A 16,588-nucleotide genomic window follows, 5' to 3' on the forward strand; every position below is an offset into this window, starting at 1 on the left:
ACGTTCGCTTCCCACAAACTGACTCCTGAGCAACAAGGGGCGAGGGACCCCGACCCTGCACTTGGAAATCTGCGTATGACTTTTGTCCCCCCCAAACTGAGCTCCTAATAGCCTATTGCTGACCAGAAGCCTTACTGATAGCAGAGTCGATGAGCTCTATGTACACCACACTGTATTCTTACAGCAGAGCAAGCTAGAGGAAAGACGATGTGACTCCGAAGATCATAAGGATGAGAAAATACATTTATGGCGCACTGTTCACTGAAAGACCTCTGCATGGAAGAGGACAGGCACAGTTTAAATCGTTCAAGAGTCAATTATGTATTTTTCTTTTTTTTAAGATTTTATTTATTCATTTGACAGAGAGAGAGACAGCTAGAGAGGGAACACAAGCAGGAGGAGTGGGAGAGGGAGAAGCAGGCCTCCCGAGGAGCAGGGAGCCCGATGCGGGGCTCAATCCCAGGACCCTGGGACCATGACCTGAGCCAAAGGCAGACACTTAACGACTGAGCCACCCAGGCGTCCCTTCCTGGCAGTTTTTTTTTTTTTTAAAGATTTTATTTATTTATGTATTAGAGAGCGAGAGAGAGAGAAACAGCATGAGAGGGGAAAAGGTCAGAGGGAGAAGCAAGCTGGCCGCTGAGCAGGGAGCCCGATGCGGGACTCAATCCCGGGACTCCAGGATCATGACCTGAGCCGAAGGCAGTCGCTTAACCAACTGAGCCACCCAGGCGCCCATCCTTCCTGGCAGTTTTTAAAGAGAGTCAGAAAAGGTGGACGCCCATGATGCTGAACACAACGGGGAGGGCTACATGTGCAGTATAAGGCTTTAAGTGTGTCAGATCCACGCTGACGAGTCTAGAACGCTGATCAACAGCGCCACGTCAAAGGCACCCTAGGGACTCAAAACTGCTGACCGATGGGAGTAAAGCCTGTGCTACCCTCTAAGGTGGGAGTTCAAGCTCGGGGGGTTTCATCCAAGTGAGGACTGCTGGGCCAAAACGCTTTTTTCTTTTTAAAGGTTTATTTGAGAGCGCGAGCACGTGAGCACACACGCAGGGGCAAGTGTGGGAGGGAGGGACAGAGAGCGCATCTCACGCAGAGCCCTGGCTGAGTGCGGGGCCCAACACGGGTCTGACCCCACGACCCTGAGATCAGGACCAGAGCCAAAACCGAGAGTCGGCCGCTCAACCGCCGGAGCCCCCCGGGCGCCCCCCAGATACTTCATTCTTAGTATCAAAAGGCTCTCGGAAGGTTTCCGCTGCACTTCTCTTGTTGCGCTTGCTGACGTCACACGCAACCAGCCTGTGACTACTGTGAAGTCAGGATGGGCGAGCTCCGCCCAGCTGTTCCCGGGCCATAGCCCGATGCCCGGGCCGCAACAGTGAGGAGAGGGCCTTCTTACCATCTGGAATGTGCAGAATCAGCCAGTCCTGTTTTGCACAGAAATGAATAACATGGCAAAGACTGAGGGTTTTTCCTGTCCCCGTCTCCCCATCTAAAGCACCTGTGGTTAAAGAAAACATCACCAAAAGGGTCACCTGGCCTATCAGCAAAGGGCCCCTTCCCCCCTCCTCTTTCCCCTCATTGGTCAGGACGGCTCCGGCAGACAGCAAAGGATACAGAGAACATACCGCACGGCTGGGTGAGCAAAATTGGTGTTTTTCAGGTAACGCAGAAGCTCTAGGGCTGGCTTCCTCACCATCAAGCAAGCTTCGTTGAATGTCCTCACCTGACAAAATAAGGAAGGAGGGCGGGGTGGGGCGTGGGGCACTGAGCCTAATACGGCGACCAGAGCGCCCAACTGCGCACTCAGGAGAGGCTGGGCTGGTACTGAACTGGAAAATCTATCCACAGAATTCAGCTAAAACACCCAGTAACACAATAGGCACCTTCTGATGATTTCTGTTAATGAAGCCGAGATATATTACATCAGTAAACTGAAATCTACAAATAATCGATAGCCATCTTGTCACATAGCTAGTAAACCACTTAGGATTACCGTCTTAAAAGAATGTAAAATGTTGAACTAAGTATCTGATACATAGTAAGTACTGAATAAATGTTAATTCTTTTAAATCTATTTTTAGCTCATTCTTCTAAGTATCTGGACTTTTCTCTAGAAACACATTCATGGCAGCTCAGAAGCAGGTGTGACCGGGGGCCCCACAGCCCAGGGGCCGCACTGGACGCCAGAGAACTGACACACAAGGTTCAATCCCTTTTTGTCACCAGGAATACTTTGGTGGAAAAATCTGGGAAGCACTGATACGTGTGACAGTAATTTGCAGATAAAGGATTTAATGATGTCTTTTAATGAGAACAAATACCTAACAAGTACTATTCACAAGTAGATAAGGATTAAAATAGTGTTGGTATTTTCTTTTTTAACGATTTATTTGACAGAGCGCAAAAGCACAAGCGGGGGACTGGGGGTGGGAGGGGGGAAACCCAAGCGGACTCCCTGCTGAGCACGGAGCCCGAACTGGGGCTCGATCCCACGAGCCTGAGATCATGACCTGAGCCGAAACCAAGAGCCGGAGAGTCTCAACCGACTGAGCCAGCCAGGCGCCCCGACAGTGTTGGAATTTTTAAAGAAATCCTAACCACACAACTGGATTGGAGAAGGACTTGACAGGCAAGCTCAAACTTAATGGAAAGTGAACTTCGAAAACATGATACAGATATTAAAAGAGAAATGCCATATTAGGCAATATGACAGTGCTAAAATACACAAACAATGGGGAGGGAGTTGGCCTTCACGTAAATGGAAAGAATGTATGAGTAATACCCTCCAAAGCCCTGGTGGTCAGGCCAGTCTGAAAGCAACTGGAGATGGTTACAGTGCAGAAGCTAGAAGCCGCACTGCAGATGCCAGTGGTCTAAGCACCATTACACGTGATTTCTTCTGGTGCATCCCATTTCCAAATTTAAGTACCCCCACCCCAATTTAACAGTTTTGATGACAAGGCTATCCATGTCTAGAATTAGCTCCCTTACTGGTGTCTCATTTAATCTCTTGAAATAAAGGACACAGAAGGAGTGCGATCCTCTGGCTCTGAAGCTAAAAATCACCTGCACAGACCAGTTTGCTATTTCAGTGGGAAGGAACCATCTCGGAGGCTGACAGGAATTCAGCGGGAGTGAGTCAAGAGAACCAATTATGCCAAAAACCATGCTTGCAGTTGATCCTGAATTCTTTCAATGGCTATAAAGCAACCCAAGATTAGAGGTTTGGCTTGAAGTTACAGCCACAAAACTACATTTTCTGAAAATCCATGAGAATGAAGAACAATAATGCATCTAAGTCCAAATATCACTTCTATTTGGCTCAGGAAGAGATCATGATTTTGTTTTTTCTACAGCATGCTAATTATTTTCACGGTATTATGCTAAGGCAAATATTAAATTCATTATCAACAATTATTTGAATGCCATAGGTTCTAGAAATCTGTCAGGTGGGGGACAAGGAAAATAGCAGGATACTATTTATCTAGGATTATTGTGCCTTCAATGGTGAGCCACAAATACACAGACTTAAAGTAATTACAGGAACATCACTATTTACAAAAGATAATCAATAGCCAAATTCATCTGTTTTAGATTCAAATTTCATCTGTTATAGTTTCGTACTCATTTAATCCCACCCTCTGCCCGCAACAGCGTGTGTCCCGAGCTCCCTCGGATCCCGTCCGGTTGTGAGCACCTGCATGCCGAAGCGAGGAGGCAGGCCGTGGGGGAAGACCGTCCTGAGGTCCTGGAGGGGAATGCGGTAGTGCCGGCCCTCATGCTGCTCCCCGTGCCTGGCCTGGGAAACAAAAGTGCCGACAGCTACAGCGGGGCCACAACGGGACAGGCACTTTACAAAAGTGGAAAGGGCCTGCGGGGCCGTATTAAGGACTGACTGGAATCTCTCAGGGCTAGAAAAGATGTCTTTCATTTCTTATCTTAAGACAAAAAATGCTGGTGGTTGTCCTCAAATCCACAGTGTGTCTATAAAGCGGCTGTTGGCTCCAGGACGAAGCCAGTTGCTCGGCAACGTAAACCTGCATGTGGAGGTAACAGACAATTCCTGCCATCTGGATTCTTCTGCGCTGTGTATGGAGATGCTCCGGTCATGTGACAAGATCATCTGCACACCACTGTTTCCATAGAAACCCCAGAGGAACTGGCCAAAAAGGGACTAGGATTTCAAGGAAAACTGAAAGACACTTCAGTGACTTCCCTCATTCAATTTAGTTTATGCTTCTGAAAGCAGGTGAGTGCCAGAGACATCACGACCCCCCCACTCCCCCTGGAGCTGGTGTCCTGGGTACTGAGTTCTGGCCTCCCTTCCGTGTGCACAGTGCAGGTGAAGGTGGAGCAGGTGCAAGAAGGGAGAGGGAGGTGACCGGCTCCCTTCACGTTTATGCCCAGACCACACGACTACTGTCATGGGGGAGAGGCCACCACCGTGCTGGGGAAGGAGAAAACGCGACACCGGATGCTCACCAGAACCCTGGCTTCTGCTGACAAACCTCACTTTCAAGGCTGTTCTCACGAAATCAGGTTCGTTCCCCTCCACACACTAGGGGACCCGCCTAGAAAGGTGGAAAATAGCACCAGACTGGCCAAGAGGAGAACTGGGTTCTCTAGCTGCCCAGCCACGCGATCCTGGGCAAGTTGACTTCTTTAAGGGCTGGTTGACGACAGCTGGCTACCCATTTTTGTAAATAAGCTTTTATTTGTCTTATATATTTATTTATTATTTTAGTTATAATTATTTATGTAGTAATTATTATTTTTTAAAGCCCCACCCACTTGTTTATGGCAGAGCTAAGTAGCTGTGACAGAGACCACTTTGGCTCCTAAACCTAAAATATTGACTATCTGGTCTGTAAGGAGAAAAGCCTGCCAACCCAGCCTACAGTAAGATCAATAACTACCACACGTAACTTCTCAGGAATTGACCCGCTTTGTGCCCGACGAAATCCTGGGCACGAGTGGCCTTCAGTGGCAGGGGTTAAATCCGGTGTGGACTGGCCTGAGGTTCCTGTTCCCACAGCCTCGGACAGGGAGGAGGCTGGTGCGGGCTCCAGAACGCTGTCTTGGGTGCAACGTCTGACTACAGGCAGATCTGCTTTGCTTCTCTGGGTTTCGGTTCTCCTGATATGTAAAGTGAGAGCAACACAAATTATAAGGCCTACAAAAACGTCTACATACACACCAGTAACTCACCGGGTCATCCTCACTGGTGCAGGAAGTGGCTCTGGGGCTCTCATCTGGAACCTGGTTATCCAGGTGAGCAGCAAGGCTTTGGGGGGCCTGGGGCTCCCCGTGCAAAAAACGTCCAGGGTCCAACTATAAAAGAAATCATTTTCATGTTTTGGAATTAGCAGGCTTTTTTTTTTTAAAAGATTTATTTAGGGACGCCTGGGTGGCTCAGTTGGCTGAGCATCTGCCTTTGGCTCAGGTCATGATCTTAGGGTCCTGGGGTCAAGCCCTGCATGGGGTTCCCTGCTCGGTGGGGATTCTGTTTCTCCCTCTCCCTCTGTCCCTCCTCCCTGCTTGTGCTCTCTCTCTCTCTCAAATAAATACAGTGTTAAAAAAAAATAAAGATTTATTTATTTGACAGCATGACGAGCAGAGGGAAAGAGGCAGAAGCAGGCTCCCCGCTGAGCAGGCAGCCTGACGCGGAACTCGATCCCAGGACCCTGGGATCACGACCTGAGCCGAAGGCAGACGCTTAACTGACTGAGCCACCCAGGCACCCCTGCAATTAGCAAGCTTTTTATACCTGCTACAAAACTGAGGTTTTAAGCCCCATCTACAACAGGGAAATTGTCACTAATACACAGTTTAGTGTTATGTCCAAGGAACCCTTATTTTTACAATTCCCTAGGTCCAATCACGTTGTCCATCCTCTGAATCTGCCGCAGCCTGCCTGGCTCTGGCCGAGCTCTGTCCCACGCGGAAGCAAAGCCATCTGCTAGAGAAGGTTCAGGGGCCGGGCACGGCCACCGGCAGCCTGGAGCGGGCCCCGTCCTCCTGCGCTCTGGCGCACGGCCGTGGACGGCAGCCAGACGGCCGTCACAGCCACCTCTGTCCTCACGGGGCCCGTGCAGGTATTTGACAGATATCATGACACGCCCGCAACCCTTTTCTTGCTGGCTGTGCCCTGGAATAAGACTCTCTGATTAAGGACGGGGAATGAGGGAGCCTCCGGCTAAGTGAGAGAAACTGCTCGACTGGCAGCTCAGTAAACTGCACACGGGAACCTGGAACTGAGTGGTTGGGGTGTGGGATTTCAGGAGACAAGGCTGAGAAAATGCTACCTGGAGAACCCCCTCAAAACTGAGCTGAAGGATACAGGCCTCGTGTAGAAAGGAGAAGATGGCAGCACTGTATGGCTGGGAAACAGAGTTTTCGAAGAACTAGAAAGGCAGGTGAAGTCAGCACAATGGCCTTCATTCTCATGCCGAGTCTCTGAGACCTACCTTGACGGTAGCTGGGAATCAGCCATGCTTTTTCTTTTTATATTATTTATCTATTTTAAGTCATCCTTATAACCCAATGTGGGGCTATAACCCACGACCCCGAGATTAAGAGTCATACACTCTCCCGAATGAGCCAGCCTGGTGCCCTTCAGCCACGCTTTCTGATTAGCTGGGGTTAAACATTTTATTAGGGAGGACAAATCTTTTGGACTAGGAAAGATGAAGAGTCAAGATTTAGCGGTGAAAATACCAGTTAGAAAGTTGTTATAGAACTTTTTTTTTTTTTAAGATTTTATTTATTTGACAGAGAGAGAGAGAGAGACACCGAGAGAGGGTACACAAGCAGAGGGAGTGGGAGAGGGAGAAGCAGGCTTCCCGCGGAGCAGGGAGTGAAAGTCGTTATAGAACTTAAATGGGTATAATTTCTATGAGCAAAAGAATTGTTTAAATGTTAAAAGCAACATGCTGACACAGTACCCCAACGTGATGGACTGTCACCATGTCCACCCCAAACCATCTCGGAAACGTAGCAACAACAAGAACGAAACAGAACATCTACAACACCTGGGACGCCTGGGTGGCTCAGTCGGTTAAGCATCTGCCTTCAGCTCAGGTCATGATCCCAGGGTCCTGGGATCGAGTCCCGCATCGGGCTCCCTGCTCAGTGGGAAGCCTGCTTCTCCCTCTCCGTCTGCTGCTCCCCCTGCTTGTGCTCTCTCTCTCTCTCTGACAAATAAATAAATAAAAATCTTAAAAAAAATAAAAAAAAAAAAAAAAAAAGAACCTCTGCGACACCCATAGCCACGTTGGTGGTGCCGAGCCAATGAGAGCCCGGGGTCTGGGGCGTCAGCGCAGGAGTCTGAACGCAACGCCCCAGAGCTGCTCAGTTTGCTCCATTCTACCGAAGACAAAGCATCAGGTCTTTACAAAAAAAAGCAGCAGATAAAAAATTAAAGATATTCAAGGGCCACAAGGTGGTGGTATTTCTACACAAATCCTGGTTGGTTTTTTTTTTTTTTTTTTAAGTTAAATGCTTTTTGCAGCAAATTAAGACCTAGCAAAATGGATTCCTTACTTCTTACAACGTTATTTGGGCACCACCCAGATAGTCTTGTGTTTCCGGGGAAAACCACCATAGATACCATCGGCCCTGCACAGCTCTGGAGTGAGAACCAGGCAGTTCCCGAAAGAACAGCAGTCATGACCCCATCAAGGTTACTTTAAATCAATCTACAAAAAGCACAAAATTCTTCCCACTGACTCCTCGCTGCAGTTTGGACTCAGGTTGTTCTTGTCTGCCATTAAGAACAGATTTTAGCCTTTTAATGGAAATAGCTGAGGCCCGAATCTATCCCTCTGTTGATCCTTGCTCTTTTTTCATTTTATTTCTTAACCATGGGTTATTTTACCTCTACAAGTTTTATCATGAGCCCCTGGGAAAAAGAGGAGTCCTACGGAAGGAAGGGATCCTCCTCTAGGCGGTCTAATCCGTCCCAAAAGGATGAGATGGAAGTGACGAGTCCTGCCGGGGCTCTCGCCTTTCGGGATCGAGTCTGGGGCTGCTGTCTGCAGGCCCTGCGAGCCCAGGGTACCCAGGGCTGTAACGGCACTGACTCTCCTGCTGGCTTCTGGCGTCCTGGACCACAAGGACTCTCCTGCTGGCTTCTGGCGTCCTGGACCACAAGGACCACAAAGGCTACAGAGCGCAGCGCTCGAGGCCCCAGGCTTCGCAGTGAGACAGTGGGCCCTACGAACCTCACAGAACGTTCCTGCGGCAATTTACTTAGCCTTGCTAACCCTCAGGTTCTGTACCTGTGAAACAAAGGTATTTCCTACTTGCTGGGCTGGACATGACGATTTAAAGAGATAAAGCACTTCGCAATGTGCCTGGCACCTAATAAAGCCCAACAAATCATAACCATTAATGTGAAATGAGTCATCTTAGAATTCGGAGTACCTGTCCCATGGAAGGTATTGAGAAAGTATCTGCTCAATGAATGAAGTAAAGCAACACAAGGTCCTTTTTTATACATGATTTTACTATTTTATTCAACTATCAGATGCTAAAAGTCTAAAGAAGCCACTTCTTTTTCTTTTAAATACTTCATTAAGGGAGGATAACCATTAATCCAATTAGATGATAACAAAGGTTAATAAAGATAACTGCAATCAAGCTTATTTAGCTATTTCTTTATTTTATTTTTAAAAGATTTTATTTATTTATTTATTTTTAAGATTTTATTCATTTGACAGAGAGAGAGACAGCGAGACAGGGACCACAAGCAGGGGCAGTGGGAGAGGGAGAAGCAGGCTTCCCGCTGAGCAGGGAGCCCGATGTGGGGCTCGATCCCAGGACTCTGGGATCATGACCTGAGCCGAAGGCAGACGCTTAACGACTGAGCCACCCAGGCACCCCCCCCCTTTTTTTAAAAAGATTTTATTTATTTATTTGAGAGAGAGAGAATGAGAGAGAGCACATGAGAGGGGGGAGGGTCAGAGGGAGAAGCAGACTCCCTGCCGAGCAGGGAGCCTGATGTGGGACTTGATCCCGGGACTCCAGGATCATGACCTGAGCCGAAGGCAGTCGCTTAACCAACTGAGCCACCCAGGTGCCCCCAGGCACCCCTTTATTTATTTGAGAGAAAGAGAGAGAGAGAGCCTGGGAGGGGGCAGGGTCAGAGGGACGAGCAGAAGCAGACTCCCTGCTGAGCAGGGAGCCTGATGCGGGACTCGATCCTGTGACTCCAGGATCATGACCTGAGTTGAAGGTAGTCACTTAACCAACCGAGCCACCCAGATGTCCCTAGCTATTTCTTTTTTAAATGTTAATTTTCCAATGACGGTACATCCCCAAGCCCCATTATTGTACTGAGGGCTGTCACTCACAGACTTTTAGGGCAGAGGGATGGAGTTGTGGTGTCCTCTCAAGTAAAATTAAATTAAAGCACTCGACAGCAGAGGTTCTCCAGAGCATGCTATTCTGGATACAGCGAATCATCTAGAAACAAGAATTCTACCTAAAGACAGTCTGCACAAAGCTGTGAGGTCAGCCAGGACTCACCTGCCGGGCCCCGGAGACAAGCCTTGTCATCCTTTTCAGCATCGTGGCTACGATCTCAAGCCAGGTGAAGAGGCAAGCCGCAACCACGCAACGGATTTGCACGATGGACTCCTACCTACAGTACAAAGAGAACACCTATAAATTGACCGAAACAAAAAACAAAACAAAAAAAGAGCAGAAAACACAAGTAAGACATTTCATAGAACAGGAAACAAATGGCTAGTAAACCCATGAAAAGATTTTCATCCTCATTACAAGTCAGGGAACTGATGAGACGCCATTCAGCCACGGTGTTGGGAAAACTGAGAAAGACAACAGGAAATGCGCCAGAGGCCATGCAGCACGGGGGGGCACTGTCCGGGGGACAGATGGGGATGTGATTGGGGGGCACTGATGAGACACTGTTGGGGGGACACTGTTGGGGGGGGCACTGTCGGGAGGACAGATGGGGGGCACTGTCCGGGGGACAGATGGGGGATGTGATTGGGGGGGCACTGATGAGACACTGTTGGGGGGGCACCGTCTGGGGGCACTGTCGGGAGGACAGATGGGGGCACTGATGAGACACTGTTGGGGGGGCACTGTCGGGGGGGGCACTGTCTGGGGGTGGGGGTACAATCATCTTGGAAAACACATCTGGCATTATCTTACAAAGTTGAAAATGTACAGGTCTATGACCCATGTATTCTACTCCTTGGTATTCCAGAAAAACACTTACATGTGCACTGGGAAATATGTATAACACTGTTGACTGTAGAGTATGACTAATCAAAAACTGTAAAAAGCCCAAATACCCATTGACAGAGGAGTGGATAAACAGATACGGTCATACAATGAAACACCACACGGCAAATAAAAGAATTGACTGCAGTTACACGCAGGACATCGATGAATCTCGATGACTAATACTGTGTGAGAACTACTGGATACAACATGATATAATTTATGTAAAATTCAAAAGTGTAAAACCTAATTCATTCACTGGGGGATAGACATACATGTAATAAAACTGAAGGAGAAAGGCAGAAGGATAGCACGTGGAGAATGGGGCTTCCTCTCAGGGAGGAAGGAGGTAAGGGGGAAGGCTGGGCAGGGCACACAGTAAGACTGGGAATGCGCTATTTCTAACGCTGGGTAATGGGTACAGGAGTTTTAGTTTACTAATTTTATATTATGTGTGTTATACATATTCATTTGTACGTTGAAAATATTTCATAAGAAACCCCCTAATCTCACGGCACCTGGGTGGTTCAGATGGTTAAGCGTCTGCCTTTGGCTCAGGTCATGATCCTGGGGTCCTGGGATCGAGCCCCACATCGGGCTCCTGGCTCAGCGGGGAGCCTGCTTCTCCCTCTGCCTCTCCCCCTGCTCGTGCTCTCTCTATCTCTGTGTCTCAAAGGAATAAATAAAATCTAAAAAAAAAAAAAAAAGTTAAAAAAAAAACCAACCCTAATCTCTTGAGAGCTAAAAGATGTTTAAAATACTTAAATGCAACTCTCAATATTCAGTAGTGATAACATGCCTAAATCTAATCTCCAGGTAATTACTGCTTCATTTTGGCTCATCATTTTCACCTCTTCCACCCCAAATCTTTGGCCGGCAGCAGCAACAGACGTGTGCCATTTATTCGGCTGTTACTGAGCACATGCTGGTCGGGCCCTGTGAGTAAGCGGGTGAACAAAGCTGGACGGTCCCTGACCCAGGGCGCTTACCAGTAGTCAAGAGAAGACACAAAGTGGTTTGAATTCCATCTCCATTTAGTTTCCAAGTCTACTTCTCAATGAAGATGCCAATGCATTCCTTAATTCAGGCATTCAAGGCATGTGCTTCCACGGAACATGCAGCGGTCACCCAGCCTGACCTGCCCCGTCCCCCCTGTGGCATTCCAGGGCTGCTGTGCTGTGTGGGAGAACCCCAGGCCACCAGCAGCAGTCCCCAGCATGAGTTGGGGGGGAGGGCTAACTGGGCATAAAATGCACCACTGCTCTATGGCTGAGAAATTTGAGAAATGCTGAGCAGCTATTTATTTCTTGAAGACAACATATATTAGCATAAAGTCTTTGAAAAAACTAAAGTTACTTCATTTTAACCCAAATTCTCTTGGTCTTTGAATCCTTGGAACTGCACTGTTGCAAAATACTCTCTCATTCTCCTGGATGCTAGTGGAGTAAGGAGGTGGCTGTGAGCGCAGGCCCAGGCCTGGGGATGAAGTCCTATTAGCCCACAGGCAGAGGAAGGGTCCCGTGTTCCCTGCACGCTATCTGCTCTCCTTAACTCTGCCCTGCACCTTCTCCACTGCTGTCCCACTCAGCCCGCCAGCACCACCGGCCGCCAGCCAGGACCGCAGAGAAGAGCCGAAGGGCAGGCAGGGGACTGCTGTCCTCAGCAAGGCCTGCTCGCCTGCTGCTCGCCCGCGGCTCTCAGAGCAGCTGTCTGGGCACCTGGACTTCTGGAGAGTTCCCGACAGCCCTAGAACAGGGGAGAGTGGGTCACTGGGCCTGAACTATTTATACACACAGCATGGCTTAGGCTGAACACTTGCTTTCCCTTCTCAGAGTCGGGCATTTCAGTACCCGCCAGGCCAATGACGACTACATGACCAGCGCCCAACCCCAGGCGCTGAGACTCCCTGGAAGCTGAGTTTCACTGGCCGGCACCATCTCACGCGTGTTGTCACAGTTTGCTGCTGACGTCACTGCGTCCTGTGGGATTCTAGTGGGAAAGGACTCGAAGCTTGTACCTGCTTTCCTCCACCCTGCCCGACGTGCCTTTCCCTTTGCTGACCTGCCACCGTCCCCTTCCCTGTAATAAATCACAGCCGTAAGTATGACTATGTGCTGACTTCTAAGTCCTCCTAGGCCATCAGATGGTGGGAGTGGTCTTGGCAACTGATGACACAAACACCCGGCGTCCAACACCACCCAACATCCATCACCGCCTGGTACCCCGTACCACCTGACACTGACCACCACCTGGCGCCCAACATCACCCAATGCCCATCTCCAACCAGTTCAATTTTCTTCATCCCGGCTCTTCTCAATCCTCCCCTACTTAAACCACCTCAGCTCCCTGCCCCCAGCACTGTCTTCCCCCATCCACGACAGCTAACTGCCAACACCAGTTCTAACCCTCCACATCAGCTCATCTCCAACTCCGAGCTCTCCACTCAACCTCAACTTTCTCTACTCCAAAACTACTTATGACCTGATGTGACTCCAACAATGTCTGGCCCGCCCAACCATGCGTCCCCAATCTTCCCAATGCATTCCAATACAGACAGCTGTGGCCTGTATCTTTGAAGGGGGGATGGGTCCTGGAGAGAAAAAAGCAGATGACAGGTCCTGAGGTCAATTCTTCCCATAGGTGTGCCTGTGGTCATTGGGGCCATTATTCTGGCCATGTTTTAGATATTATGGGAAATGCTGGTCAGGAAAATGTGATCAGCTCTCTATCCCAGGACACTACCATCTTGTATCCATATTACAACAATTAGTCTACCAGTTTCCAGCCATGAACTTCTCCATCCATTCTTTCCACTAAAGTCTTGCTTAAAATCCTTCAATATTTCCCCGCGGCTTTTTAAAGGTAAAGGCTACACACACACAAATAATAGAAGTTACTTCAGGGGCTCCTGGGAGGCACAGCTGGCTGAGCGTCTGACTCTTCATTTTGGCTCAGGTCGTGATCTCATGGTGGTGAGATCGAGCCCCATGTCTGCTTTAGAGTCTCTTCCTGTCCCTCTGCCCCTCCTGCTTATGAACATGCTTGCATGCTCTCGCTCTCTCAAATAAATAAATAAATATTTTAAAAATGTTAATTACTTTAAAAACAAGGGGGTTAGGTGGGGAATCTTAAAAGTTTGATCTCAAATCAAACAACCTGGACTAAACCATGTTTTCCTTGTCTTTTAAAATACCCGTTTGCAGAATAAATCTTATTGACAGGCCACATGTAAGCAGAAGAGAGGAATATTTGCTGATTCCACTTTTTAGGGCATATACAAATCAGGGCAGTGCAAGATAAAGGCTCACAGCCACCAGTACTAATTTCTCCTTTCAGGTTTTCCATGTCCTTTGCAGGAGCACAGATTAGACATATGGCTTATTACTAGAAGGTAGGTATGGGGACAGAGTTCCCATGAGAACAGACTGATGGTACAAGATGAAAAGAATTATGGGGATGGACGGTGGTAACAGCTGCACAATGATGTGGGTGTGACCTCATGGAACCGCACACTTAAAAATTATGGTAAATTTCACGTTCTGCATATTTTACCACAACAAAACAAATGACTGATGGTAAAATCAAAGATAAATCAAGGGTAGATTGTCCACTTCTCTTCCAAGACAGAAGAGTCCTCTCTCCGATCCCATGCTTTGTTTTAAATGGGTATGAAACAAACAAATCCCAGAGATGAGTCATTTCCTTAGTCTTTAAGCCATCTGAAGATTTGCTAGGGGCACCTGGAAGGGACACTTGCTCACCACTGTATTTGAAGTTTTGCCACTACTCTGATGAAAGTTAGAGTCTTCTTTCTAAAATAAAAGTCTTCTCACATTGGAAGCGCAAATGCATACTGAGACGGAAATCAGAAAAGGCCCGTACCAAATCTAGAAAGGTATCCCAAAGACTATATGCTAAGACTAAGACTTCAGGGATCACAAAAATCAGTTTTTCTAATTTAACTTGCACTGGAGGTCACTGCAGAGCCACCTGCAGTTGAAAGAAAAACTCCGCGCGCCCTTTCCCCAGGGCTCCCCGGTGGTCACAGGACGCACTGCAACCGCACGCCCAGACGCAGATGTCCGCAGAGCTCATGTGCAGGACATGTCCGTCACCTCAAGCATCTCCTCAAGGATCCCTCATGTTGTCCTTTCCGAGTCTCCCCCACTTTCCTCCCCCTGCTTAACCCCTGACGACCACTCATCTGTTCTCCACTGCTGTGATTTTGTCATTTCAAGGATGTTATATGAATGAAATAGCACGGTATGTTGTCCATCATCGACGGCGCGAACATGTCCAGTCAGGGGGAACGCAAACACAGGCCACATGGTTTTCAGACAGCTTTTCTGGAAAATTCTTTCACAATCTGAGCTGAAATGTCTCCCTGCAGCTTCCATTCACTGTCCCAGTCCTTCTCTTGGGTTCTACAAGCCATTTTCCACATGATAAACTGAAGGTAGTTATGTGCTCAGTTTTTTCTTTTCCTGGCTAAATGCCTACAGCTTTTTAAAGCAATCATTACACAATACAAGTCCCTTCCCCACATAACTGATCAATACTCTTTAGGTATGACCTATCATTTTTAGATTTTCTATTTTAAGAGTGACTATTTTTTTAAAAATATTTTATTTAATTTTTTTGACAGAGAGAGCACAAGCAGGGGGAAGAGCAGAGGGGGAGGGAGAAGCAGACCCCCCTGCTGAGCAGGGAGCCTGATGCAGGACTCGATCCCAGGACCTGACCCAAAGGGAGACGCTTCACCAACTGAGCCACCCAGGCACACCAAAAGTGACTTTTTAAACGTTCTATTACATCATTGTTTCATTGAGAATGCAGTTCATTAAAATCATCAGTTCTCTTTTTTCTTTTTTAAAGATTTTATTTATTTGAGAGAGAGAGACACACAGCGAGAGAGGGAACACAAGCAGGGGGAGTGGGAGAGGGAGAAGCAGGCTTCCCGCGGAGCAGGGAGCCCGATGCGGGGCTCGATCCCAGGACCCCAGGATCATGACCTGAGCTGAAGGCAGACGCTTAACGACTGAGCCACCCAGGTGCCCCATCAGTTCTCTCTTTTTTTTTTTTTAAATAGTTACTTATCAAAATCCTAGCAACATTTTTTATGGCAATTGTCAAGCTGATCTCAAAATTCATATGGAAACTCAATAGACCTATAAAAGCATAAATAACCTTAAAAAAAAGGAACAAAGTTGGAGGATTCCGTTTCCTGATTTCAAAACTTACTACAAAGCTACAGTAATTAAGACAGTGTGCTATTAGCATATGTCTATAGATTACATGCGTCTGACCCACATCCATGAGTCAGTGGGATAGGGCTGAGAGTTCAGAAAGAATTCCTTATGTCACAATCAGTTGATTTTCAACACAGGTGTCAAGACAATTCAATGAGGGAAAGAAGAATGTTTTCAACAAATGGTGCTGGGACAACTGGATATCCACAGGTAAAATAATTAAATTGAAGTGGGTATTTACCCAAAGAATACAGAAACACTAATTCAAAAAAGATACATGCCCCCCTATGTTTACTGCTGCATTACTTACAATAGCCAAGATAAGGAAACAATCCACATGTCCAGTGATAGATGTGGGGTGTGTGTGTGTGCGTGTGTATAATGGACTATTAGTCATAAAAAAGGATGAGGTCTTGTCATCTGCAACCATATGGATGGACCTAGAGTGTATTATGCTAACTGAATATGTCAGAGAAACACAAATATCATGATTTCGCTTATATGTGAAATCTTAAAAACAAAACAAATGAATAAACAAACAAATAAGCAGAAACGAACCCATAGAGAACAAACTGATGATTGCTGGAGAGGGGGTCAAGGGATGAGCAAAATAGGTAAAGGGGAGTGGGAGATATAGGCTTCCAGTTATGGAATAAATAAGTCACAGGACTAAAACATACAGCATAGAGGGACACAGTCAACGACAGGTTGTATGGTGACAGACGATAGCTACGCTTGTGGTGAGCACAGAATAACGTATGAACTTGTTGGGGTTGGCTCAGTCAGTTAAGCGTCTGACTAATGATTTCAGCTCAGGCATGATCTCAGGGTCGTGGGATGGAGCCCGTTGTCGGGTTCCACACTCAGCATGGAGTCTGCTGGAGATTCTCTCTCCCTCTCTCCCTCCCTCTCCCCCTGCTCGTGCTCTCTCTCCCTGAAATGAATCTTAAAAACAAACAAAAAGCTGGGGCGCCTGGGTGGCTCAGTTGTTAAGTGTCTGCCTTTGGTTCAGGTCATGATCCCGGGGTCCTGGGATCGAGCCCCGCTTCGGGCTCCCTGCTTGGCAGGAAGCCTGCTTC

At 47.7% G+C, this 16,588-nt stretch overlaps 1 protein-coding gene across 5 annotated transcripts in view; it reads right to left on the reverse strand.

The window, feature by feature from the left end:
- DAP3 (death associated protein 3) overlaps nucleotides 1–16,588 on the reverse strand; it is a 35,790-nt gene that overhangs the window by 7,782 nt on the left and 11,420 nt on the right. For 3 of the 5 annotated variants that reach the window (XM_032398301.1, XM_032398299.1, XM_032398300.1), the window contains exons 2-6: nucleotides 9,538–9,652; nucleotides 5,218–5,340; nucleotides 3,707–3,808; nucleotides 1,624–1,732; nucleotides 1,406–1,498 (exon numbers count right to left, since the gene is read on the reverse strand). In XM_032398301.1, coding sequence (XP_032254192.1) covers nucleotides 1,406–1,498; nucleotides 1,624–1,732; nucleotides 3,707–3,808; nucleotides 5,218–5,340; nucleotides 9,538–9,579 — 469 coding nt within the window. In that variant the 5' untranslated portion in view covers nucleotides 9,580–9,652. Of the gene's footprint in view, nucleotides 1–1,405; nucleotides 1,499–1,623; nucleotides 1,733–3,706; nucleotides 4,047–4,491; nucleotides 4,737–5,217; nucleotides 5,341–9,537; nucleotides 9,653–16,588 lie in introns of those variants that run through there. The other 2 variants (XM_032398303.1, XM_032398302.1) reach the window with 2 other exon arrangements.

Source organism: Phoca vitulina, unplaced genomic scaffold (assembly GCF_004348235.1).
Source record: "Phoca vitulina isolate PV1807 unplaced genomic scaffold, GSC_HSeal_1.0 scaffold115, whole genome shotgun sequence".
Lineage (NCBI taxonomy): Eukaryota > Metazoa > Chordata > Mammalia > Carnivora > Phocidae > Phoca > Phoca vitulina.